Source organism: Pecten maximus, chromosome 8 (genome assembly GCF_902652985.1).
Source record: "Pecten maximus chromosome 8, xPecMax1.1, whole genome shotgun sequence".
Taxonomy (NCBI): Eukaryota; Metazoa; Mollusca; class Bivalvia; order Pectinida; family Pectinidae; genus Pecten; species Pecten maximus.
This window is the reverse complement of record NC_047022.1, coordinates 20424242-20440712: the sequence shown is the minus strand read 5'-3', so window position 1 is coordinate 20440712 and position 16471 is coordinate 20424242. Positions and strand designations below refer to the sequence as shown.

At 35.3% G+C, this 16471-nt stretch overlaps 1 protein-coding gene across 2 annotated transcripts in view; it reads right to left on the bottom strand.

Annotated features, from left to right (window-relative positions):
- Positions 1–6184: 6184 nt before the first annotated feature.
- Positions 6185–16471, bottom strand: part of LOC117332725 (N-alpha-acetyltransferase 25, NatB auxiliary subunit-like) — a 46767-nt gene continuing 36480 nt past the window's right edge. The window contains exons 24-28 of one of the 2 annotated variants that reach the window (XM_033891743.1): positions 15260–15319; positions 14917–15008; positions 13112–13222; positions 11923–12072; positions 6185–11263 (exon numbers count right to left, since the gene is read on the bottom strand). In XM_033891743.1, coding sequence (XP_033747634.1) covers positions 11141–11263; positions 11923–12072; positions 13112–13222; positions 14917–15008; positions 15260–15319 — 536 coding nt within the window. In that variant the 3' untranslated portion in view covers positions 6185–11140. Of the gene's footprint in view, positions 11264–11922; positions 12073–13111; positions 13223–13609; positions 13872–14916; positions 15009–15259; positions 15320–16471 lie in introns of those variants that run through there. The other variant, XM_033891744.1, reaches the window with a different exon arrangement.

Here is a 16471-nt window from a genome sequence, read left to right as displayed (position 1 = left end):
AACAGATTTGCTTTAGGGGCTTATTTCCAAGTGAAACAGCAGCTCATTGGTTGCATTGCCATAAAAAAAAATGTGAGACCTTAACCTCCACTCACTGCTGGGTCTGTAGGTATTGGTAACTCGTTATAACTTGGCGCCCACCATTGAATGATCTTTATAGGTTCTATGTCAGATTGATCTTCTCTCTACTTTTCCCTTCATTTAACTAATCTGTGCAAATTGAGAAACATCCCTCCAGTACTTTTCAAACAAGGGAATTCTAGCTATATAACAAATTTCAGATTTTGCGATAATGGCTGTTTGCTTGCAAGGTTGTTTTCAGGACAGACTGGTCCCAAAATGCAATACAAGGGACCAAGGGGAACCTACATATGAAATTTGAGAAAGATCCCTTCAGTACTTTCTGAGAAATAGTGATAACAAACTTCAATTGTCAAAATCCAAGATGGCTGTCTGTCGGCCATGCTATTTTCCAACTAGTCCAAAAATGGAATATGCTTAACTACGGACCAAGGCCAACCTATATATGAAATTTGAGAAAGATAGCTTTAGTACTTTCTGAGAAATAGCGATAACAAACATCAATTGTCAAAATCCAAGATGGCTGCCTGTCGGCCATGTTGTTTTCCGATTGGTCTCAAAATGCATTATAGATAACTAAACACCAAGGGGAACCTACATATGAAATTTGAGAAAGATCCCTTCAGTACTTTCTGAGAAATAGCGATAACAAACTCCAATTGTCAAAATCCAAGATGGCTGCCTGTCAGCCATGTTGTTTTCCGATTAGTCTCAAAATGCAATATGCATAACTAGGCACCTAGGGGAACCTACATTTGAAATTTGAGAAAGATCCCTTCAGTACTTTCTCAGAAATAGCGATAACAAACTTCAATTGTCAAAATCCAAGATGGCTGCCTGTCGGCCATGTTGTTTTCCGATTGGTCTCAAAACGCAATATGCATAACTAGGCACCAAGGGGAACCTCCATGTGAAATTTGAGAAAGATCCCTTCAGTCATTTCTGATAATAGCGATAACAAGAATTGTTTACGGACGGACGGACCACGGACCACGGACGCAGGACGATTTGAATAGCCCACCATCTGATGATGGTGGGCTAAAAATATTGACAAGTCTGCAGAAATATTTTCTTAAAAGCAAGTTTATTCTTCATGCACACTAGAATTTCCAAGAGAATACAGACTAGTGTTGAATGGTTTTTATCCATAATACAATCCGATCTGTACAAACAATACTTACAAATTTAATATATATATATATAAAAAGGTACAAGTACACACCAACATTCCGCTCGCCATACATACGAAACCAAATATAAGGATCAATATTCATAAACTTTTGTCATCTTCAATAGTTCAGACAAACTACAACAGGCAGTTATAATGGTTTTTAAACATCAACAACGACCTGCCTTGAAATTATCTTAAACTCATTAAAGAGTTATAAGTTATAAAACTCCATTTCCCATTTTGAAAATGCCTTGAATGACTGGATTTCAAAACAAATTTATTGCAGCAGAGGAATAAATTAAATGTTCACAAATGATTTTGTATTTCATTTTTACCTATTGAATTCATTGTAATGATAAAAACATACACATGTCATGCATTTTGAATGTACATCCCCCACAGACAGATTTCTGTCTTTCCAGCTGAACTAGATTCACACTGCAGTTATGTAAGATGAACATTTTGCTTAACATTAAAAAAAGATTAAAGTTTCTGTGTTCATCACTCAATAAACAAGTACCAATTGTAATGGTAAACCATTACAGATGTCCCCCAAACGCCCCCGCAGTCGCACAATCATGTTCGGCATCCCTCAATATTCCTATTTACCAAAGTTCATTGAAATCGAACAACATCTAAATTGTTAAAATGGGGAAGTGAGGTAACAAGAGTGACCGGTGTCCCATGAGGTACTTACATACTAAATTTCATCAAAATCGGACAATATCTAATTTCGACCAATCAGAACCCTCCATATGGTTGCTATGGCAACGAAACCCATTCAGTTGATTTTGGAGCCCCCTAATACCACTACATACGAAATTTCATCAAAATCGGACAATATCTAAATTTAGACCAATCAGAGGACAGGAAATGGCGGCCATTTTATTAAAAAGTGAAAGTGAGGTTACAAGAGTGACCAGTGTCCCATGATATACCTACATAACCAAATTTCATCAAAATCAGACAATATGTAAATTCAGACCAATCAGAGGCCAGGAAATAGTGGCCATTTTGTTAAATGTGGAAGTGAGGTTACGGGAGTGACTGGTGTCCCATGATGTACCTACATACCAAATTTCATTAAAATCGGACAATATCTAAGTTTGGACCAATCAGAAGCCTCAATTTCGTTTCCATGGCAAAGGACGGTTTCGTTAGTGGTACCTTTGTGTTCGCCTTCCCTCAATACCCCTATGTACTAATTTTCAGCTTAATCCGGCAACATCTAAATTTCGACCAATCACAGGCCACCATTTCATTACCATGGAAACAAATCTTTTCGGAAATGTTACCACGTTATTCGGCATCCCTAAAAACCCATATACACCAATTTTCACTGAAATCGGAGACCAAAATCTTAAAACAGGAAGTGGGCTCTGGCGGCCATCTTCGATGTCGGATCGCGAAAAAAACACCTGGTTGCACACTCCCATACACTAACGAGAATATCTGTGAAGTTTGATGATGATCCGCCCAGTAGTTTCTGAGAAAAATGTCGGAAACCACCGTGGCGGAAGAAAGTGGAAGAAATAAGAATAATAAGAATAACAAGTACTAATTGTAATGGTAAACCATTACAGATGTCCCCCAAACGCCCCTGCAGTCGTACAATTATGTTCGGCATCCCTCAATATCCCTATATACCAAATTTAATCGAAATTGAACAACATCTAAATTTCGACCAATCAGAACCCTCCGTATGGTTGCTATGGCAACGAAACCCATTCAGTTGATTTTGGAGTCCCCTAATACCGCTACATACCAAATTTCATCAAAATCAGACAATATCTAAATTTAGACCAATCAGAGGCCAGGAAATGGCGGCCATTTTGTTAAAAAGTGAAAGTGAGGTTACAAGAGTGACCGGTGTCCCATGATGTACCTACGTACCAAATTTCATCAAAATCAGACAATATGTAAACTTAGACCAATCAGTGGCAAGGAAATGGCGGCCATTTTGTTAAAATGTGGAAGTGAGGTTACGGGAGTAACTGGTGTCCCATGATGTACCTACATACCAAATTTCATTAAAATCGGACAATATCTAAGTTTGGACCAATCAGAAGCCTCAATTTCGTTTCCATGGCAACGGACGATTTCGTTAGTGGTACCTTTGTGTTCGCCTTCCCTCAATACCCCTATTAACCCATTTTCACTGAAATCGAACAATATCTAAATTTCGACCAATCAGAGGCCAGGAAATGGCGGCCATTTTGTTAAAATGTGGAAGTGAGGCTACGGGAGTGACTGGTGTCCCATGATGTACCTACATACCAAATTTCATTAAAATCGGACAATATCTAAATTTCGACCAATCAGAGGCCACTATTTTGTTTCCATGGCAACTGAGCAACTGACCTTTTTGAAAAGGTTCCCATGTTGTTTACAATCGCTCATAACCCCTATGTACTAATTTTCAGCTTAATCCGACAACATCTAAATTTCGACCAATCATAGGCCACCATTTCATTGCCATGGAAACAAATCTTTTCGGAAATGTTACCACGTTATTCCGCATCCCTAAAAACCCATATACACATACACCAATTTTCACTGAAATCAGAGACCAAAATCTTAAAACAGGAAGTGGGCTCTGGCGGCCATCTTGGATGTCCGATCGCGAAAAAAACACCTGGTTGCACACTCCAATACAATAACGAGTATGTCTGTGAAGTTTGATGATGATCTGCCCAGTAGTTTCTGAAAAAAGTGTCGGAAACCTCCGCGGCAGAAGAAAGTGGAAGAAATAAGCATCCCTCAATATCCCTATATACCAAATTTCATTGAAATCGAACAACATCTAATTTCGACCAATCAGAAGCTTCCATATGGTTGCTATGGTAGTGAACCCCATTCAGTTGAATTTGCAGTCCCCTAATACCCCTACATAACAATTTTCATCAAAATCTGACAATATGTAAATTTGGACCAATCAGAGGCCAGGAAATGGCTGCCATTTTGTTAAAATATGAAAGTGAGGTAACGAGAGTGACCGGTGACCGATGATATACCATCATACAAATTTCATCAAAATCAGACCATATCTAAATTTAGACCAATCAGAGGCCAGGAAATGACGGCCATTTTGTTAAAATGGGGAAGTGAGGTAACAAGAGTGACCGGTGTCCCATGAAGTACTTACATACTAAATTTCATCAAAATTGGACAATATCTAATTTCGACCAATCAGAAGCCTCCGTATGGTTGCTATGGCAACAAAATCCATTCAGTTGATTTTGCAGTCCCATAATACCCCTACATACCAAATTTCATCAAAATCTGACAATATCTAAATTCAGACAAATCAGAGACCAGGAAATGGCGGCCATTTTGTTAAAAAGTGAAAGTGAGGTTACGAGAGTGACCGGTGTCCCATGATGTACCTACAAACCAAATTTCATCGAAATCGGACAATATGTAAATTTGGACCAATCAGAGGCCAGGAAATGGCGGCCATTTTGTTAAAATGAGGAAGTGAGGTTACAAGAGAACCACATTTCATCAAAATTGGACAATATCTCAATTTCGACCAATCGGAGGCCAGGAAATGGCGGTCATTTTTCAATCTAGAAACGGAAGCTGGAGTAATGTTCTAAGTGTCATGAGGCACCTTAATACCAAATTTCATGAAATTAAATTTATAATGAAAACATAAGGGGAGCTGGCCTCGAACCCTGGCGTAAACCATAGAAATGGCAAAATTTTCCAATTTAAAAAAAAAAAAAAAATTGATTTCGGGAAAAAAAAGTGTCTCAAAATAATCTTCACATGTTCATATTTATTTCCACCAAGTTTCATTTCAGTGCAACCAGCGGTTATAGAGTTATAGCCCATTACATTTTAGCCAATTATGGGCTCTGGCGGCCATATTGGATGTCAGATCGAAAAATAAATAGTGAGGTGCACAACTTCAGATTGCCATCTATGTTCACGCAAAGTTTCATTTCAATCCGACTTACAGTATTCGAGAAACGCGTCAGACAATGCTTGGCAGAAGAATAATAATAAAAATAAGAATAATAATAATAATAAGAAGAAACGGAGTAAAAACTATAAGTCCCCAATCTTTGTTTGGGGGACTTAATAATAATAATAATAATAATAAGAAACGGAGCAAAAACAATATGTTCCCCCACTTCGTTTGGGGGACATAATAATAATAATAAGAAGAAGAATAAATAATAAGAATAATAATAAGAAACGGAGCAAAAACAATATGTCCCCCCACTTGGTTTGGGGGACATAATAATCATCGCTATTAACCATCCTCAAAAGATGGACATTTCTGTTCATTTTTTCAATGTTTTAATTTCGCGTATATTTTGAATTATGATTATAAATTTGTACAATTTACATTTATTTAAGCATTGATGTCAATTTTTTTAGTTTCATTGGGGTATAATTTTTTTTTTTTCAAACTGTATGAAGTTTGCAAACAAATTTTGTTTTCATATCCCTATGAAACTACAAAATGATTGGCATCAATGCTCATAATTAATTTTTGAAATTGATTTTTAAAATCAAAACATGTTCTACCTGGTATGTACAATCTAACTGATCTGATAAAGGATTCTTTTTCACAAATCAATATCAAACGTCAATGACTGTATTGTGACGTCACATTTTTCATGCCTTTTGCAGATTATTTTCATAGAATATGAAAAAAAAATCTCAATCAGAAAGCTGCATTCTGCGTACAAACAATGGAGAATTAATTATTAAATAATGTAATTAGTTACATTACTGTGCAAGTGTTCCATTAAATTTTCTTCTTCTATACCTATAATAATTTTCTATCATGGTTTATCTAAACTTTATAGAAATAAGGTCAATTTAAAATTTAAAATGTGATTTACTTTTATACATCTCTGTACTCTAAAACCCCAACGCTTCAGGTCAAATACTATCACACCTCCAAAGAATTGGAACTTGAGTTATGGAATTGTATTTAATAAGCCAAAGTTTCCTTTTTAACAACTGTGATACAAACTGAATACATTATATGTTCATCAATATCCATGTCCTATATATATATACTGATGAAGAAATTTTAACAAATAGAGTTTCAAATATGAATCATTAATTTATTTTTGACCCTTGTTATATTTAGTAGGTCATAGTCATTCATTTGAACAAACTTGGTAAGTTTTGAAAATAGTTGCATTCATTTTGAAAATTTTTTCTCAAGAAGTCAGGAGGGGAAAATATTTCTCGAAATTCCAATAACACAAATCTGGTATAAATTATGCATGATTTCTTGTTATGCAAACACAACATCAAATTACAAAACCAAGACCTATGTAACAACCCAATGGCATAGCTTTAACATGTAAAGATACATATTCTATATCCAAGTATCTGAAAATTAAATAATCATCAAAAAGTTCACAGAATAATATATGGAAAAAAGGAATATCACAGTTTAGACACATTTTTCATACATAGTTTTTTCCTCAAAATTAACAGGATATACATGTAAATTCTTTTGTATCAATATACTATACTTATTTTCCTCCTACAATCAAAACATGCATTTTGAAACGTAATTACAAAAATCCTTATTTGCCAAAATCTACAAGACATTTATATACTAGCAGAAAATGACCCTTAGTTTTAGAACAGAGAGAACATACAATTTCCATATTCATGACAGTCATAACATACAATCTCCATATTCATGACATTCATAACATACAATTTCCATATTCATGACAGTCATAACATACAATTTCCATATTCATGACAGTCATAACATACAATTTCCATATTCATGACAGTCATAACATACAATTTCCATATTCATGACAGTCATAACATACGATTTCCATATTCATGACAGTCATAACATACGATTTCCATATTAATGACTGTCATAAAATACGATTCTCTTATTCATGACAGTCATAACATACAATTTCCATATTCATGACAGTCATAACATACAATTTCCATATTCATGACAGTCATAACATACGATTTCGTTATTCATGACAGTCATAACATACGATTTCCATATTCATGACAGTCATAACATACAATTTCCATATTCATGACAGTCATAACATACGATTTCCATATTCATGAGTCATAACATACGATTTCCATATTAATGACTGTCATAACATACAATTTACATATTCATGACAGTCATAACATACAATTTACATATTCATGACAGGCATAACATACAATTCTCTTATTCATGACAGTCATAACATACAATTTCCATATTCATGACAGTCATAACATACAATATCCATATTCATGACAGTCATAACATACAATTTCCATATTCATGACAGTCATAACATACAATTTCCATATTCATGACAGTCATAACATACGATTTCCATATTCATGACAGTCATAACATACAATATCCATATTCATGACAGTCATAACATACAATTTACATATTCATGACAGTCATAACATACGATTTCCATATTCATGACAGTCATAACATACAATTTACATATTCATGACAGTCATAACATACAATATCCATATTCATGACAGTCAAATCTGAGCAAAACCTATTTAATATCAAATCAGACCAATCCTCAACATGCTTTTAGTAGTAGATGCTTCTGGTTATTGTCACAGCATTAGGTACCAACTACACTAGCCTTATAATACAAAACAAAGACAGTCATCATTTCTTATCTTTCTCTCCTACATGTAAATGTAAATCCATTGGTTCAAAACTCTGAGGGACGGACAAACAAACCAACCCCAGTACTCCTATAACAGAATATGAAACCAAGAAAATCCAATAAGAATTTACCCTATATATTGGTTTGGACATCAATTCATGATTATATGTCGCAACACTAAATCACTGTATTAAGACTAACGCCATGACCTATATATATGTATAATCCAGATAATTTAAAAAAATATTTTTAGTCCACGTCAGCATTTTACCAAACTAGATGTTTACACATCTCACATCCGATATGCTAAACCGAACACAGGGATATATGTAGATCCAACGTTTAAAATTCAAAAAATTACCAACGTACTCCAGGAGGCTGGCTGTTCTCTAAACCTGGACAGCTGGACCAACAATAATAGGTCAGACCTCCCTAACTCAAGGTCAAACAAGGTTAAAATGGCCTGTACCTGACCTACACAATCTAAATGTAGCTGCATCAATGCTTCAGTAATGGATAGATACACAATTTGCCAAAAAACTAATTGAGAATCATTTTTCACAATCCAGTGATCAACATTTTTGTCTAAACAGTAGATATCAAACCATTCTGTCACAGTGGAACAGAAAACATTGTGGATACTTTCTTTCATCACTTTACATTTCTAAATCATTTTATTAATATCTCTTGAGGAGACAAATTGATGTAAGTATCCAGTACTTGTTTTTATACCCTCTTTAATTATTTATGTATTAATTCTGACACTACTGTATATGGAATACATTATTACAGTTTAAACTCATATAGCGGGGACTGCAAATATAAATCTCAAAGATTTGTTTGTTTTGTTTGTTTTTGTTTAACATCCTATTAACAGCCAGGGTCATTTAAGGATGTGCCAGGTTTTGGAAGTGGATGAAAGCCGGAGTACTCTGGAAAAAGACCATCGGCCTACAGTCAGTACCTGGCAACTGCCCAACGTAGGTTTCGACCTCGCAACCCAGAGGTGGACGGCTAGTGATAAAGTGTTGAATACCTTAACCACTTTGCCACCGCGGCCCTTTAAATGTCAAAGATGCTGCATCATCGAAAAAGAGTAATTGTGATCAATTGAATTCAAAAATAGGCTGTTGTGTTTTTACATAGCACTAATATGTATGTACCATATGCTACTACCGCCCTCCAAAAGTTTGAGATTCTATTTTCATATTCTAAATTTGAAATGAAGAGATAATAATCAATTGCATCCGAAGAAATTCTATGTACTCTGCCTCTTTATCAGGTACATTACTTTCAGCTTTATATCTAGGCAATAATTTTTTTAAGAACGCCATCTTTATTTTTGTTTTTATTTCGTCAAATGGATATATTTCCTTACCCTGGGTGCCATTTATGTATTTTCATGACAAGGTATTTTATAAGTTGTCAGCGATGTAGTATCTTTAACAGTGTCCACTGAAATGTACCCTATACTAATATTCACCGACGATAATCCACGTTTATAAATGCAATATGATATCGTCCATGTTTATGAATGTAACATAAAAACACTGTCAGTTACTAACAGGACAATTTTACAAAGTACTATAAAATTAATACACAAACATTCTAAATATATATAATGGTAACAGTACTTGTTCAATACTCTAAAACACAAAGCACTGTCGGCAAAAACAGACGTCGTTCTGTTACACCAATACACCTGGTAAATACTAATAAGGGCTTTTCTAGTAAAACATCTACCCCACCCCAGGACTCCAGGTTTGGGATAGAAGTGATTTAATGTGGAGTCCCGGCATCAGTTAGATATTTCAATGGAATAGCCCTAACAATAGCTATATAGTACTGTTGGTACAATGATTGTTTCTTTATTTTAACTCTCTTAAGCATCACCTTTCCGTATCATTTTGAAAACTGTATCATTTTGAAAACTGTATATTACAAGGTAAACTGAATTGACATTTTGTATTGTTTATATCCATTCTGCCTGAAACCAACTACTTCCATACGTCATGAACATTTGAAAAAAATATCTGGTTGAAAAGAATATTTATCATTTAAATCTACATTAAATGATGCTTCATCTCTGACAAAAATCATCAAATGAAAGCAGGAGCAGATTGCTGTTTATTTTTATACTATAACAAGTTACATCCTTATGCTATTGCCATCCTATAAAAGGTTTAGCTTATTATATTCTTTAAAGTTCAAATGAATAATCATCTTTAATTTTTTCCAGAAAAAAATCTATTGTGCCTGGCCCCAATATTTGTTATGCAAGTATCAGTCTTATAGGCCATCTTTCATTTTTGTGTGTGCGTTAATTATAATTATAAATATATCTCTTTTGGTACCGTGCACATCGGTGCTGCAGTTCATATACTTTTAACAGTGTTTAAGCTGTTGGAGGTGAAACATCTTCGATACAATAAATGTAGCAGTTGTTAAACACATTCCTAGAACACCCTAACATCATCTAAATATTTGCATCTATGATATTGCTTTATATGAGTTGGGAGATGTAGTTTATATAATGTATATCCAATTGCATTAAAAAAATATTGGTGACAATTGAAATCAGAATCTTTCTATATTCATAACCCATTCACATTTTTCACAATGATAACAGACTAATTCTTGGTTTACAGGCACACAAACAGGATAAAAAGGGTTACTCCTTATCACCAAGGTTCTAAATAATACAGAGATCAGAAGGAATTCTTCACATAGTTTTATATTACTTTATATGGTAGAATGTTGACAATGGCTGTACATATACCAAAAACTAGAAAACGTTTTTAAAACATAAATGCTCCTGCTACCTATGCAACAATGCATTCCGTGCAGAAGAGGGTCAAAGATCTTTGACCTTTGACCCTTTAACCTTGACCACCAGAATGTGACCAGGTGTAGAGTTAGATGTTATGATACAATGGTGTAAATAATAGATGAACCCCAATCTGTTCCAGGTTTCTCAAGATATGTCACTGATTTGGAACGGGATGGGACGGGATGTTACAGGATGAGACAGACATTGCTAACACTATGTGACCCCCATAAAACTGGGGGGCCACAAACACTGTCAGTAATCTGTACTACAATGGTAAAATAGCCCCGCTGAAATCTGACAATGTATCTGTGGAACAGTTGGCAGTATACTGGCGTTAGTCTGATTGTCCTTGTGTCTGTATACAAACACACACATCAAGTTTATATTATATTATGCATATCACAGTCGTAGTGTGCCCAAGTACTGCATTTTGTTGTGGAGAAATTCTGTGACTTCTCGTGCCGACACCTGGTAGCTGTTTTCAACCTTACACCACATCTCTTTTTCAATAGCACTGTCTTCCTGTTAAATTGAAATAAAAAATGTTAATTACTAACTTAATAAAATTATAATGCATTTGCTATACATGAGTGGCTTGAACACCTTTGCATAATTCTGTTTGTAAGTATTTTGCCTTGGAAAGTTACAAATGCTTTACTAAAAGAAAAGAAAGTCATCAGAGGAAAGAATTAACAAGCATGCTAGATATTGCTAAAGCAATAAATGTCCCTTACCAGCCCCTGCTAAAAATAGTAAGTGACCTTGACCCAAAAACCCTGAAACTTGAACTTGATCTGAAGCTACTCATACTGATGTTACATACCAGCTTTAGCCAATAAACCTTGAAGCATGGCTGAGGAAAGCATGGAAAACTGAATGGATGGACTGATTGACAGACAGACAGACAGGGAGGAAAACTATAGTACCCCCTGGTTTCACCAGTAGGGGACTAATAATGATTCCTACTAAGAAATAACTTGATTGAGGCAAGTCTTGAATGCAGAGGAATAGCCACATACCAAGACTCTGGGCCATATAGGTCAATGGAAATTGATTAAAGGAAACACTGAGAGCACTATTCACTAGTAATTTATACCTGGTGAAATGTTACTACAACTAACCTATTAACAAAACATGTTTTGAAATTCATGTACCAAAGTAAAATCTCATCCTGTACGAACCTCATTTTCACATAGACTTTGTGTAAGGTTGAGCTTGCTTAGGTCGAGAGTCAGAAACACTGGATCCATGTCCCTGATAGCTTGGTGTAGCTCCTTGGCTGCCTTGTCTAAACCTTCCACCATCTGGCTGTAGCTCCCGAACGTACAAGGCTGTATAACAATAAATAGCACTCAAGTCACCAGGGCATCAAATGAAATTGCATCTTATTTATAGGTCGATGGTCCTGTAAGCACAGGGACTTGGCATGGATTTCCAAATCACAGTCCATATAATTCATGCATTATACCTGTATATGTATATTGACCAGGGGTTGGAAATATGGGCCAAGTCCTCAGTGAGTTTAAACAGTAATGGCAGCGCCAGTACAGTCATCTTGTCGACTATATCATGTTGTTTTTTTGTTAAAAGACAAAAGAGGAATAATATTTGTGGAAATATTTCCTGCATTTGATTAGTTCACTGTTGATACCAATGACAACCACTGAAAATACAATGGCAGCCAGTTCTGGAACAAGGTTAGTTCAGTTTTGCTGATAAAGAGTGATATGTCTCCACTAGGAGGTGGCAGGGAAAGGAACTATGAATACCAAGCTAAAACTGCCAAGGGTGAATATAATGTTATGGGGCGATGGCTAGTGAGGACGAGATCTGCCCAGCTATTTATAGTGGTAATATGCGACAGAGCTTTACAGACAGGTATCATATTGTGAGCTAGTGCAATATGTTGTTTGTTTGCATGGGCATAATTTAAAACGACCATCAATTCCATAGCAAGGCAGTTAATGCTTCTATTTATTGCGATCACCATGGTTACAATTACGATGCCATAAAAGCCATGTTTTACGATATTTACAGCAATTTACATCAAATACTTTTTTTTTGCCCTGCAAATGAAATACTGTTAGTATAAAATTAAGTATCCTATTTTCTGGTGCTCAAAGACAGGTGACTAATAAGTACAGTTTTATATTATTCTCTGTTATTCATATTGTCAATAAATTAATTCTTGAATGCACTTTATTCTCAAATTTGATCAAAATTACAAACTGAAAGCAAGTTTTTTTTTAAGTGAAGGCGCAAATAATTCTTTATTTACGGAATTACAAAATCAGCTACTTGAAAATTTATGCTTGTTCAAAAATGAACCCAGCATTACCATTTTTACCTAAAAACACTAGAACTACTTACAGCCTCCAATGGCACTCCTTTTCTCTTTTTACTCTTTTTGTTCCACTGACTCTTTAAAGGCTTGAGGATCCGATGACAAACTCCGACCAGAACCGTAACATGGGAGAAGGTCTTAAACAAGAGAGAACACTTCGCAATTCAATCATGTCATAAACCTTGCAGATGATACATTTTGACTGGTATGAAAACTCGAACACAACCATGAATGTTTGTGATTTCCTTGATAAAGGTGAAAGGGATGATAGCAAATCTAACAGGATCAGGTGAAATTGGTCAGTAATCTTAAAAAGACATTATCAACCTTGAGAGAGTCGGTCAGTTTTTCTAGCCCAAATCAAAATGCTATCCACCAGCCTACCGTTTTGTCATGACATATTCCAAGGAATCAGATGGTAAGTATATCAAAATTGAAAGACGAAAACTGGCAGAAAGAGGGAATCATTTTTTAAATAACTTTCTGAGAATAAGAAATGGCTTATGTTTGTTATATCCAGATCTTCTCAAAATAGTTTAGGTTAATACATACATGTAGTTTCACAATTCAGTTATTGGAATATAAAATTCATTTTCTTCATCAACAGTACTTGATAGCTAATTAATTAGACTCAGATGTGATCTTTGATTTGTCTCTGATCTTGTGTGGAAATATCAGGATAAAGTAAATCTCCGACTTTATTGAGACTGACACAATGACTCGCCCACTTTAGAAAGATCATATTTCCATCCATCGTCAGCTTGAAGAGAAATCTTTAAATGCTACCTGGCCACAAAATGTTTGGAAACTCAAGAGTTGGATTATAAAATGATTGGATCGATCTGTTTAAGGGTGATATTTATGTCTATATGGTCAGTTATGCTGAATTAAAACAACGGAGGCTGGAAGGAAATTGTAAACATCCGGTTCTACTGCGCATAAGGACGAAAATGTAAACATCCGGCGCTGCTTATATGAATACACTGTACAAAGTTGACCGTTAACCTCTAGCTGATTTTCACAATTATACGTCATTAAGCATTCACATTCATCGTGGGTATAAATTTCATAAGCGCATGCAGGTGCAAAATGATCTTCTGAATATAGTTCATTAGGTTGAGTAAAATTATGGACTTGGTAAGTCTGTGGTTTGAAGGGAATGTTTTGAAGTCAGCCATATTGGATTGAAAACGGAAGTAGGTGGTGCATGGTGAAACAGTCACCAAATATGGGTATACACAGCTATTCTACTCTGGATTCTAACAAAAGAACATTAACGTTCGTTTAAGAACGATTGATGTTTAATAGTTGAAAACATACGACAAAGCGCCGATCTGCCATTTTCCTCCCTTTTCACAATGGCAGGAGTTCTGAAGTTATTTGGGCAATATCAGATTTTTAGAAGGCTAATTAACAACAGAAACATTCAGACTAGATGAAACCTCGTGTCCACCAGGTAAATGGTCGTTAATGACCTACCTCAGCTATAAGGACCACCAGGTAAATGGTCGTTAATGACCTACCTCAGCTATAAGGACCACCAGGTAAATGGTCGTTAATGACCTACCTCAGCTATAAGGACCACCAGGTAAATGGTCGTTAATGACCTACCTCAGCTATAAGGACCACCAGGTAAATGGTCGTTAATGACCTACCTCAGCTATAAGGACCACCAGGTAAATGGTCGTTAATGACCTACCTCAGCTATAAGGACCACCAGGTAAATGGTCGTTAATGACCTACCTCAGCTATAAGGACCACCAGGTAAATGGTCGTTAATGACCTACCTCAGCTATAAGGACCACCAGGTAAATGGTCGTTAATGACCTACCTCAGCTATAAGGACTAAGTTTTCCAGAATACTTGTGTTGATACGGTTTTCTCCATCTGTCACCACACTACCTTTGTGCTTGGATATTAAACCTGTGTAAAAAAAATCAAAAATCTACAAAATTGTTAAATTAATGCCACCATACTTTTTCTTTTTAATTCTGAAAGGAACGTTATGATTACCCAATCGGAATACTTAACCCAGCTTTTTGGCAATTAAAAGTTAAAAAGATTTTGAGCAATTGGCAAATTAAAGTAAATTTTTAGTACAGAATACAAAATATGAATACATGTATATGATACTTACCACTGATTAAATATGAATACATGTATATGATACTTACCACTAATTAAATCTGGTACAGACGTTCTAAATTTTTCTTCTTTTTCGTTGTCTATTGTATCTGAAACAACATACAGTACATTATTATGACTAGTAATAATCCAAAGAAATTTCCATAGTGTATCATGTTTTGCACACACTTCGTTTGTAGATTCATTGCCCCATGAACAGCAAGGATCATTCTGAGGCAGAGTGTTTTGGTAGTAGCTGGAGGCTACCTCACTAAACATTAGCATGGGGCGGTATGTGATCTCAGCCTCCATGAGAAACACAAACCACCTAGGTGGAGATCAAGCAATCACTCTAGATTTTCACTAACAGTACTATCTAGTCAGACTGATGGGACTGAGACAGTGGCTGTAGAGCATGACCAGTTTCTTTACCGGACCATTACGTTATCCAGTATATGTGGACAATTTATATAAAATCAAAGAGCCAAAGGCCCTGAGAAATGTCAGGGTCTGAGGTCATATAATAAGAAATTTAAATTGGATTTTATAGTCAGACAGCTACATTTGTATCAGATGAAATGTCTTAATCTGGTTATTCCTATTCTATAAATATTCAAGAAAACATGTATAATATATTTATCTGCAGACAACTTTCCAATAGCCGAGTATATTTCTTTCCCTTTTTCTTTATTAATGCTTGTGGAAGATTATTGATATACTTTTGAATCAGTAGAGCTGCTTGTAAACTTTGAACTTTTGAACTTTGAAAAAATCAACTCAAGGACGAATCGGCCTATTAACATTTACATGTACATGTACAACTAGAGATAAAATCCAAGATGCACACAGCTTAAGTTTTTTTTTATTTATACTACATGTATCAGATGTTAATTAAGCCTAGCGAACATCTATTTTATGACCCCAAGTAACATCGAAAATGCAAATATTTTAACCTCCGATAGAAAACTGCGGTCGCGCTGTCGGTTAAGCTGTCTGACGAGACATATTTATATATGCCTACAGTTTCGACAAACAAGACGCCGGTACATCAGTCACGGATCATAATCTTGAGATTCTTTACAAATAAGCAAATAATAATCTTATTTAATAAAATCCTCATGAAAAACAGCAATGTAGTTTGATACAACTTGTCTTCAATTCCTGTTGATATTTCTTGCATATTCTAGCGACATATGAAACTGCGAACGGTCGCTTACATTAGACATAACCACCATTTTGGCCGATTAGTGATGATCACGTGA